The 12,153-nt window shown below is 30.8% G+C and overlaps 2 protein-coding genes across 3 annotated transcripts; both read right to left on the reverse strand.

Annotated features, from left to right (window-relative positions):
• Nucleotides 1-1,692: 1,692 nt before the first annotated feature.
• Nucleotides 1,693-4,611, reverse strand: TBL22 (TRICHOME BIREFRINGENCE-LIKE 22). The gene is made up of 3 exons (XM_012226669.4): nucleotides 4,266-4,611; nucleotides 3,890-4,173; nucleotides 1,693-2,607 (listed from the first exon to the last, which is right to left on the reverse strand). Exons 1-3 carry the CDS (start codon nucleotides 4,495-4,497, stop codon nucleotides 1,846-1,848), a joined length of 1,278 nt encoding a protein of 425 aa, XP_012082059.1. The 5' UTR covers nucleotides 4,498-4,611; the 3' UTR covers nucleotides 1,693-1,845.
• A 4,567-nt stretch (nucleotides 4,612-9,178) lies between these two features.
• On the reverse strand, nucleotides 9,179-11,947 carry LOC105642007 (putative small nuclear ribonucleoprotein F). 2 transcript variants are annotated; one of them, XM_012226682.4, is made up of 6 exons: nucleotides 11,810-11,947; nucleotides 11,127-11,189; nucleotides 10,814-10,901; nucleotides 10,640-10,677; nucleotides 10,393-10,457; nucleotides 9,179-9,435 (listed from the first exon to the last, which is right to left on the reverse strand). In XM_012226682.4, exons 2-6 carry the CDS (start codon nucleotides 11,130-11,132, stop codon nucleotides 9,366-9,368), a joined length of 267 nt encoding a protein of 88 aa, XP_012082072.1. In that variant the 5' UTR covers nucleotides 11,133-11,189; nucleotides 11,810-11,947; the 3' UTR covers nucleotides 9,179-9,365. The 2 variants fall into 2 exon arrangements, with proteins under 2 accessions (XP_012082072.1, XP_020537949.1); XM_020682290.3 differs by having other exon boundaries at nucleotides 11,826-11,925.
• Between the last annotated feature and the right edge of the window lie 206 nt (nucleotides 11,948-12,153).

A 12,153-nucleotide genomic window follows, 5' to 3' on the forward strand; every position in this document is an offset into this window, starting at 1 on the left:
TCGAGTTCTCCACCCATTCTTTTATTTAATTTGGAGAAGAATTTGTTTTTGAAACGTCAGTTTTTAAGATGATTGTATCTCATTAAGAAGCTGCATTTTCTGTCAGATGAGTGCAGGGTGCTTCTTTAAATCCGGATTTTTATGTTCCTAAAACTGTTCTTTGCCTTTCTAGTGGGGTTCATGTTCTTTATTTATTTGTTTTTATTTAATTAATGACATGAAAAGAATTCACTGCAGGGTAAAAGAAAGAACTAGGGAATCATTTGCATGATAGGGCATTCAGAATATCTGAAACAGCCAAATTGTAGATAAGATATTATCCCTTGTACCTAAGCAGTACACTTTTTAAATCTATATATAAGAGCAGAGAGGGTTATCTCTCTTCCAACGGCTATTATTACTTATTTCAAGCATCATATTCTAAAGTAGAGTTGCAATGCTAACTTAGGTGCAGGTTTTGTTCACTGCTTAAATCAAATATGTAATCCCTCCTGAAATTGGCCGAGTATTGGTGCCCTTTCAATTGTGGAAGCTTGGTTTGGTCTTGTGTTTGATTTCAAGAACAGGTAATTGTCTGTTCAAATCGAATAATCCCAAATATCAAATATGCTTCTTTGTGTGGTTTAGAAGCTTGGTTTGGTAGTGGGTCTAATTTTTTAGAACTGAGCATGGCCAGTTGGGATCTAGAAATTTAAACAACCAATTCAATCTGATTCAGCTTTTCATATTATGATGGTGGTATTTTTTATGTCTTTGTAATGGGATTGGCATGCTGGAATCCATTTTCCCACGTCGATCAAGATGGAGTCAGTACATTTGAGGCATCCTGTAGGTGGTCTCTGCGCACATCCTGTATTTGGTATAAATGTAGCAGGAGCAAAGCTAATTGTGCTATGATCTTGATACTAATTATTTTTTTATCAACCTGCTTTACAGATATTCTTGCATTGCCTTGTACACATACCTCATAATTAGGATCACTTTTAAGGTAAGCTTGGAAAACCTGTTTTTTAAGCTTCATAAACCGGTGGTATCAATCACTAAAATTCAATTTGATTACTTTATATTATATTTCATTGCAGCTTATCAAATGTAGCTTATGTTCTTTTAAATTGTCTACGTTTGAAGTTTCTTGCTAGTTAGCACTTCATACAGGATTTGAGAATGAGGGATACAAGATATTTTATATTTATTCTACTTTTCTGTGTTGTTGACGTCTGAACATGCAGTTGCTCCATTTACGTCTACAATTTCTCGTGTCTTGTATTTGGCCATTTGAATGTTTATTTATTTATTTATTTTATTTCATTTAACAGGATGACATTGTTGGACTTCTGAATCCATCTGTTTTTTTTGTTACCCTGGTCATCTGAATTCTTATTTTCCTTGTTAATTTATCGGGTTCGAGACCTTTTAGTTAAATAAGCTACAACCTACAGAATAGAAAATGTTGGGGGATTCAAATATGAGATTTCTTGAAGGAAGTATCAAATTTTAAACGCTAGGCTAGGCTGCTTGTGGGTCATGAAAATGTGAATGGAATACAATTCTTGAATATGATTCTATTGTTTAGTTTGGTCCAAAAGAATCTCATATTACTTGTTATTTTTATACCTAAAAATATTTAAGTATATTTTTCAATTATGAGTTATTTAATGACATAATATTTTTAAGTATTTCTTTTAATACCAATGAATCTTAACATGATATTTATTTCTGTATCCATTGTAATTCTTGTACTTTCCAGCTAAGAATTATGTCCAAAGAAAAAAATTGGACATTTATTACTAGTATATAAAAAACCTGTATACTCTTTCTACCTAATCGCTCTCCCTCTTGATAATATCAACTTAGCCTCCTAAGGACAGCAAGCAACAAATCATTCCACAAATCAATAGGACCAGGCAAGCACCAATGAACACAATCGTTATACCCTTTCATCCATTTATTACCCCAGAAAGCTCCTGGATGCCCATCAGGTCTCATAAGCATAGCTCCGGTTACGTCCATAACACTAAACCTGTTCGCTCGTCTTCTTCCTTTGTTCACCCTTTTGATCTCCTCTACTTGCATGTTTCTTATCTCCCATTCACGAGTTCCATAATCGATCTCCCTTTCGCTGAAAGGAGTTGTTCTATTGCAGCCACCTCCGGTGTTCCAAAACCCATTCTCAAAATGGGATGGTGAAAATGTCCTTAATAAGGTCACCATGCTCCTTTTACATCTTTTGCAGTTGTTAATGTGACTTAATGCAGTTCTAAATGCCATACTAATAGCAAAATTGACTCCTTTATCTGTAATGTTTGGTTCGTTGCAATATACACATGCTATTATATCTGAACCTTCATGTAAGTATAATGGCCTGAAAAACCAATGTCCGTTAGAAATTATAATATAATCTAGAGCGCGTATGTCCTTTGCCCAATTATTGTCGATCTTGTCTAAGTACAAGTCGAAAACGCCGGAGGAAGTTCCGTTGATCATTCTTTCTTCTCCGGTTACTAGAAATTTAGTCCAGAGGATTTTCAGGGTGAAGTCATGGGCAGTAAAATGCCATATTCTGTTCCTGTCTTCATTGTCCTTGTATGCATCTATTGGAACTTCTTCCTGCGTGATGATAAGTTAATTCAATTTGGAAATTCTCCAAGAGGAGAAATTATCAGTATCTTATCTTAATTTTCCTTATATACTATTAAATATATAATCTATTAGTCAATTATTAATTCCAATAAATACTATCTCCATGCATATTGAATATGATTTTTTTTAATATATGATTTTTCACTGTTATGCTTAGCTGTGCAACAGTTTTTCTAAATTCATCAAATTTGATAATTTTTGTGGGTTTAGTTTCAGAATCATGACTTAGGAAGAGCAACTGATCTTTTTGCGTTTCACATTTTATAGTATGTTAATTATACAGTTTTTCTATTTATTTATTTTTAAATTTCAACTGACGGATTATATCATCATCACAAGTATTATTACTTTTCCCAAAATAGCAAATAGCTGATGGTACTGCCAACCCTAACATTGATATCCCAAACCCTTGTTTAGAACTGAACATAATTTTCTTACTTTAGCAGTGCAAAGACACCTAACATGTCAAGTACTTTGCTTTGCCTCCATAAGTTTGTTTCATCCAAGATACTTTGCTTTACCTTTAATGCATAAATTTCAACTTAGTATTTTCCATAATTATTTTTATGACCACCTGAATTTTATCGGTATTAACTATGTCCTTTATAAAAAAAAATTGAGTCATGATTGAACTCCTGAAAAATTATCATTTTGGCGGGATAAAAGTGCTGAGTCAAATTTATACATTAGGTCCCTTGCTTTGAGATGTAATTATTATGCAATAAAATAATAAGAAACAAGATATTGTCTCAAAAAAATAGTTTTGGTACCTAATTGGAAAAATAAGCCTTAATCACATGATTTGCTCAAGGACAAAAAAAAAAAAAAAGAAAGAAAGAAAGCCTTAATTGCAAAATAATAAAGCATGATTGGACCTATACCTAAATTTACTACAAATATGTCAAGAAAACCGTATATGGCAGTATAGTCCCGAAATGGTAAAAAGAAGACAAAATAGCATTCTTATTGCCAATTGCAATTCTCCACTTGTTTGGTTGGGATTTTTAAAAATATTTTTTCACTAATATGGTTAATATACTCAAATATCCTAAGAATTATACAGCCAATGCCAATTAGTTTAGTTTGGAATTAAGATTTAATTGTTGTTATCGCCATTGATATGGTTGTTCAAATTCCAAATGTAATCAAGATAATATTTAGCTAATTAGTTAAGAATTATAAACTATAAAATTGCGAGTTTAAATTTTAATTCCAGAATAATTATTTTGTTTTAAAAAGAGAAACTGACCTGTGATAGGAGACAAAGAAGTGATTCCATATGGTTTCTGGCAACTGAGTCACCAATGAATGCCAATGTTTTCCCTCTAACAATGTCCAGAAAACCCTTTGGATCAAACCTTGGAACGTCGCATTTCTCTGGTTTCCATCTCCAATTCAGGAAATCTATGTCCTTTCTGCCATTTCTAAAGCAATTCTTTGAACTTGGAATTGTTGAACAACTTGAATTTGTATACAAAGACCCTCTAAGGTCAGGTATCCACTTACCTTTAAACAAGTCACAATTCTCTTCCTCTGCAAAATAAAACCAAACAAGTAAATTAATGGAAAAATGAAACAGAAAGAAAATTAAGTAATAGGAAAAACGAAAGAAAAAGAAACAATACCCTCTTTTAGATTGATCAAATGGAGCTTTTGGTTATGGTGATCATCATGTTTAGGAATAATCTTAAAAGGGCTTGGAGAATAAAGAAGGAACAAACTGAAAATGGTGGTTAAACCTAAAGAAGATAACAAGAAAGGAACTATCTTATTCTTCCCCATGCTGATGCATCCGTCCTTTTTGTTATACAAGAAAAGAGAGGAAGAAGGAGGAGAAGAAGAGGAAGAGTACTTCATTCTTTAAGTCTAGTCACAGAAAGAGAGAATTTAGGTTCACTTTTAAATGAAAGAGATTATCAATTTAATCTTAAAAGAATTTCAAAATGGTTAAAAGGAGATTCTACAAGTTTCATGATCAAGGAAAGATAATCAATGGAGGAGATATCTTGTGATAGGAGGGTCAAAAAGATTCTGTCTTCAAACAAAATGTATTTTCAGCCGTTGGATTATGAAATGTGAAAAGATATCAGCATGTGATTGTGTAGTAAAGTGGGACCATCACTAATTAACCAACCTGAATCCACGGCATGATTTTGTCAATATTTGACAAGTACTCGTTTGGCAGTGGTAATGGTGTAACTGCTAGACATACTTTTTTAACTTTAGTCCTCATCCATCATAAAGTATATGATTTCCTGTCTCAAACTCAAATATGTGTTTTGCATGTAATCGATACGACTTATGCCATGTTTGGGAAGGGGAAGGAAGTAAAAAAGGGTGTAAAATGAAACTATTCCCTTCTCAAAATAGAGTGAAAATTAGGCTAGAAGAGTGTAAAATAATTTTATTTTACACCCTCTTTCACATTTTCATCCAAATCAAATAAGGAATTTTGAAATTCCAAGATATTTTCACCGCATATCTTACATCTACTCACATTTTACATCCATCCAAACAAACTATCAATTTTAATATTGGCCTATAAATTTGACCTTGAAATATAGTCAATTATTTTTTTAGTATCTTGAAATTTATAAGAGTTCAATCATGATTATATACTTTCTTATTTTTAGTAATAACTATGTCCTTGTCAAAATGAAACATTTGTTTATTTATAATCTTATACTTTCATATTTCATAAGTATAATTATTATTAAAATGTGAAAATACAAAGTCATAATAAGCTTCCCGCAAAATTCAAGAGATATAAAAATAATCACTGAAAATACATGATCAAATCTATGCATCATGTCTTTTAATACTAAGTTATTTCTTTACTAGTGAATCTCTTATCAGGATAAAATAAGTTAAAAAGGTGTAAAAACGAAAAAAAAAAAAAAAAAAAAGAAAGAAAGAGAAGTAATATTCTTCGACGACAATATTTGCATATATGAACCATTCCATAAATTAAATCAATTACAATATAAATTTTTTAAAAATTATTCGCATTTTATTATTTACCATCGCTTAATATATATATATATATATTTTTTTTTTTTCTATGTATATTGCCAGAATGGACAATATTAATGCTAGAGCATATTTTTCTATGATATTAAAATTTACAGAATTAATCACCAATCTAATTAAATCTAATATCTTTTAGTTTCCTTTTCAATTCCTTTCATAAATATTTTATTTCCTTTTTCAATTATTTTCTATAAACACTTCTTTCCTTGTCTTCATAATCAACTGTCAACTTCTTGTATTATAACGAAAGGATATTCTTTGTTTTAATACATTCCAATGTCACCAATTCGTGTTAATAAATATGTTGTCCATTTTCAAAATCAATTGAAAACCATTGGGAGAAATCAAAAATAAATAAATAAATAAATAAAATTTAGTTTTTGGGATGCAGGCATGACTGAAATTCTTTAGAGATTTTGGAATATATTAAGGAATTTTTATACATTTGGCTAAAAAAGAAGAGAGACAATGAGTATATATATAACAATCAACAATGCACAAATTGAATATCCGAAAAGTATATTTTACTGAAAATGTTAAAAAATCTTTATATTCTAATATCCGAAACTTACGCCTCCTGATTATATATATGATTATATATAATGGTGCACAGATATTTGTAAGCTCAGTACGGATATATGATCCATGGTGTGGTTAACAGTCCTTTGGATGTTGTTTGGTCGTTTGCATTGCATGTCGTAATTCAGGAGGAATAAGGAGTAGGACAGGGATGAATAAAACCCATCACTTGTTAATTTCATGTACCGACATTCTTGCATTCTACCAACTATTTAAAATGTCAAAAAAAAAAAAAAAGTTAAAATGTGAAAAGAAAAAAAGTTTCAGCTTTATATATCCTTGGAGGAAGTGAATAGAGTGACACACAGACAGTGATTGCTTGAACCCTACGAACTTGCGGTGCTATGGCTACGGTGTTCTTGTCTCGTTGACTTCATTAGGTTTTGTTTCATATTTTGAAAAAATGTACATTTTCTTGTGTTTATGTTTTAGGGATTTTGGACAAAAATAATGTGAAATAAAAAAACTATGACAGATCTTAATTTTAGAATTATTTATCAAAATGAATTGTTTTTCAGGTGAAATTTTGCAAGCAAGAAACAATAGATGGAGGCTGCAGTTTATTCAGTAAAATTGACACATTTAATAAAAAAAATTAAAAATGCTCTTGAAACAGCAATTCTGAAGCATCATTTAATTTAAATTGTTTATTTTGAAGGATGCTTCAGTCCCATTAATGATTTTAATATTTTAATATTTGTGTGCAAAGTCGGTGTTTGAGAGGAGAAAATTTAAGGGTAGAAAATAGGAAAGGAAAGAAAGGAAATTAATTTAAAAAAATAATAAAAAAATTATTATTTTATTTGAAAAAATGAAGGGAAAAAAAAGACAAATTTTCTTTTCAAATTAGAGAATAAATAAAAATTATAATAATAAATTGATAAATGGAAACAAATTGAATTTTTGTTCGGTATCCAAACACGGAAAAGAAATTTTTTTTTTTTTCAAAATCCCTTTCCAGCTATTTTCCTTTATTTTCTTTCCAGATAATCTCATAACTTTTAAGGTGTATTTTTCCTGGATACAGAGCTAATGAAAAAAAAAAAAAAAAATCAGAAATTTTAATAATTAAAGTATTCGGTGCTTAACAATTCAATATTAATTTTTTAAAAAGTAAATAAAAAAAACTAATTGGCAACTGCGGCGGCCCTTTTGTCACGCAAGCCTAAGTCAAAGCCATCGGAGGAGGATTTCCAATATTTCCATGTGAGGTAAGTTGTTGGATGTCACAGCGCATAAACTCCATTGCAAAGATATTTACTTTAATTTTCAGAATGGAGATCTTTTTACTTTGAGTTGGCAAAATGGAGATCTTTGATTTAGCCATCTTACATCTTATCTACGTTGAAAAATATTATCAAACGATACAAGGTATTAAATTTTTTTAAAATTTATTGCAAATTTTTATGGATCGAAATAACATTACGGGTTACGTAATAAAGTAACCTCTTAGCTCATCAAAGTGATGAAAATAACTATGGTTGAAAGAACTCGAACTCGAGACCTCCACTCCTCCCATAAATAAAAAGATCAACTAAAACCGCTACCTAATTGACATAATTGATTTGGATTTTAATGAAAGACTACAATTAATATTATATTAATTAGTGATATTAATTATCTGTAAACCTCAATTGCAAAGTTATTAATTGTTTTGAACTTTGATAGAGCTGGAACAAGAATATCAATAATATTAAAATTCTTCAATCAATTTTTTCACCTTTATTTTTGGAGGTAATATAGCAACAGAACAAAGACAGATATTTGTAAAAAAGAATAGCGCTGATTTAGCAAAAATTTGGTTATAGTTTCGAAATATAGAGAATCAAACCTGTCATGCCAGATCAGTACGCACACGAGATGCCTTTCTTGTTCACCAGCTGGGCGTCAAACTGAATCCTTCTTCAGTAACATTTGTATTGTCATTATCATAAAATGGAATTTTCCAAATTTAAAAAAAAAAAAAAAGTAATTTGAAGGCTATATGCTACAATACTCTAATTGTCCCACCATAATTTTAATTGTGGATGTAAATGAGCCAACCCAATTCACGAGTTATTTGAACTCCGCAATTCGGCTCAAATTGAAATTGAGTTTGAGAAGAACTGTTTAGCAAACGACTCCGAACTTAATTTTAATGATGTTCAACTCAAAAAATTATCAAAATTTATCGAGATTTTATATAAACATATATAATACTCATTCTGTCACATTTTGTTTGCTTATTATTTCTTTTTTGAATGTCCTAAAATGTTTGTAAGGCTTTTAAATTTAGACATATAAACAATTATTTTTCCCACAATAACATTTATAATTGTTTACTGAATAAAGAGTTTTTAATATCTTAATGAGTTATTAAAAGTAAAGAAGGGTAAAATAACTTTTGTTGACTAAATTCTTAATATACGTGTTTTGTTAAACCATACAAATAAAATAGGACAGAAAGAGTATTTATTTTAGATTTACTTAAGCCTCGAATCTCAAGTCGAGGTCGAGCTTAAAACTTTTCAAATTAAACTTTAGCCTTAAATTGAGCTCAATCCTAATGATATTCAATTCAAAAGTTTATCAAGCTTTTATATATACATATACATAATATTTATTTTAGACTTACTTAAACCTCAAACCTCGAGTCGAGCTCAAGCTTAAAACTTTTTGAGTTGGACTCAAGCCTCAAATAATTTCAGGCTCGCCAAGTTTCCAACCAAGCTTCGCCTGACAGATTCAAATTCAGCTCGGCTTACCCCTAATTTTAATTACAGGAATTGAAGTGAAAAGGACAAGCAATGGGTTAAGGACCCATGTACAAAATTTAGCAGCACTCTATCTTTGGAATAGAAGTGCTTTTCAGGCGAGTACATTAGTAGTAAGAAGGCTCCGAATTCCTGTAATAGATGGTTATTCAACACAGAAGTGTAAATTTACCATAGAGCACGCAATCAGACGATCTCTAATAATCACCTAATTCAAGATTCCACATACAACAAATCCAAGGCAGAATTAGTGATGTCAATTTGTTAATCGAGCAACAGTAAATGTCATGGACGGGATTCGAAGTCAAACATGAAGAGTAGAACTGCAAGAGTTATATTAATTCAATGAGACTCATCCACTTCTCAGTCACGGTCTGCATCTTCTATGTCTTCATCCTCTGGAACACCACGAAGATAGAGAACGTTGTTGCATCTGCAAGAGTAATAACATAAAAACAAGTAAATCATTTGCACAAAGTAAAGAGATGAATTTATGCATTTAGCCTATTCCATTCCTATGTCATGCTATTCCGTGAACCAAACAGGTCTATTTGGCAACAAGATTGAAATTGCTTTGCCATAAAAGCACTGTTTTGGATGATGTGGGAGAAAGAAATTTGGGAGTAATGTTCAACAATTTTCAATTTATTCATGACTAGAGCATGTGATTTATCTTAAAACAAAATTTAATAATCCTCTAAATAACATTTTCAATATACCATTATTGTTTTCAATGGCAGTTCAAACAATAATGCAAAACATTATACATACATAGTGGTGCTACATAACTGCCATTGGGGGAGCCCTTCCTTTCCCTAGCTCAATAGTCCCTCCAACCCCAATAATCCACCAATATTTGGCCGATAAGGAACTTAAACTCCACCACTATCCAATGACTAGCAATTTTTCTTCAATAATTTAAACTCTTTACCAGTTAGCACGAAGTTTTTAAGACCTCACTAATCAGCTACAGAACTGAACTTGATCACTTAAACAAAATTCTAAGGATGTTAGCCTTTACATCAGTAGCCAGCAAAATTATTGAGTACAAGACATATCTATCCACCAAAAAAGTTATCAATGCCCCTTCACATGTTTTTCCAGAAAATAATGACAAATTTACAATCTAAACTTCAAATGTGAAATTAAAGATGTGAGAAAATGCAAATTTATCGTCAGAGAAGCATAATGCTGCCTTCTAACATAAAAACTCAGACTCAAAGCTAAGAAGATGAATAAAAAACAAAACAGTATGATGGTTTTTCCAAAAAGCTGAAGACCTTGAAATTTCTACTTTTATCCACCTTCCCAGCAACTGGAAAGAAATTTTAACTTATGACCCATGCCTTAGACACAGTTTTCACACTAGGAAGCATTTATTTTAAGTTACCTAATCAGAATCTCTCCAAGATTTCCTGTGAATTGTCCATCAATATATTCTTCAGTGTTGCCAAGCTGCATATTGGATTCCATTAATCATACGAGGTTAGAACAACCTAAATCAAAGAGTAAAAATAGCTGAAACAAGACAAAAGAAAGAATTCCAACGGAATTGAAAAGGATTATTATTTCAACAAATAAGCTACATGGGATAGTGCCACAAAAAATCAAGTTATACAAGAAAATTGAGGCAGTACCTGTAGATTCATGTATGAATCTACTGAAGCGAGAAAACCTGAAATGGGAACCAATTGAAAGATAAGGAAAACTAAGAGTAAAAAGAAGAAAACTAAAGAAAGACCCAAAAAAAAAAAAAAAAAAAAGGAAAAAAGGCAAAAAGATAAAGAGAAAGAAAAAGAAGATAGGCTTGCCTTTGTATTCCATTCCCCACTTGAGTTTTACAATAACAGTCTTCCCAGTCAAGTTGTTCAAGAAAGGCTTAGGATTAACTGGTATGGTCTGCAATATTCAATCTAAACCCATCAACCAGCAAGATCATGCAAGAAATTGTTGTCTCTTATTTAAATAGCAGAGAAGAACTGGAATATTAGAAATAACCCACGAAAATAAAATTCAAACCTTTTGTTTTTTACATGCAAGAACATTTAAGGCAATTAAAGAGTAGGAGAAATGGTGGAATAAGGAAAGAAAGAAATGGAAATAAGCATTTAAACTGGTACTTACAGCCATGGAGGATGGAAGAAGAGCAGAAAGAAGTTGATGAAAATAATCAAGACTTGCTTTAACCTAAAATTTGTGGAGGGAAAATAAACTTGTGTCACAAAATTGAATCATAAAATGATAATAATTCAGAAAATATAGCTATACAGAGTAGTAGGAAATGGTACTTTCATGCATATTCAACCATAAAAAATTTAACAAAACATAACTTTAAGGAATCTCCACTACTAAGGATAAACATAACAACAACTTCAAAAATAAAGGAATTCAACATTTATTTAATACCAACTCAAAAGAAATTCACAGGTAATGAACAATTCAACAATGACAATATCTTCAACTTCTGCGACATCCATTTTTCTTCCAATTAAACAATGCAACTCGTTTTTTTTTTTTTTTTCTGAAAAGAAATAACTAAGCCAGTAACAATATAAAATTTAACTAAAAAATTAGAATATCAACTATAAAAGATAGGTAAAGACATAGAACTTGAATTCGTAAAACCAGCATTCAACAAAATTAATAAATAAAAAATTAGAATTAAATAGCAACTAAAGAAACAAAAAAAAATTATCATAATTTTCTACAACATAAACATAAGTTCAGCAAGGAAGTAGCAAAGAAACAGAATGATGGGCTAAGAAGAACGAGAAATTTCAATATCAAAACAAGAAAAAGAAGAGAACCAGAGAGAAATCGAACAGAGAAGGATGATAAAGCTGCTTGCTCTGCAACTCCGCTCTGCTTCAACACTTGAAATCCCTAATTTTTTTCGCCCTGGCCTTTTGTCTATAATTCGTTTTTATTATATGTTGATTTTTTTTTTTTTACCGCCAAAACTCTGCGTTTCACTAAATTTTGAATAGCATGGATTTATTTATAATTATCATTTTGGGCTTTTATAGCCATTAGATAAGCCATGCCTAAACTTAAAATGTGAAGGCACAAGCCCATTAATGGCCCTTTATTGCCTACATTCAATGTTTTTTTTTTTTTTTGTTAAAATGGAGAACTCAACAAATAATAGCCT

Source organism: Jatropha curcas, chromosome 11, assembly GCF_041381405.1.
Source record: "Jatropha curcas cultivar XTBG-Jc1 chromosome 11, XTBG_Jcur_1.0, whole genome shotgun sequence".
NCBI lineage: Eukaryota > Viridiplantae > Streptophyta > Magnoliopsida > Malpighiales > Euphorbiaceae > Jatropha > Jatropha curcas.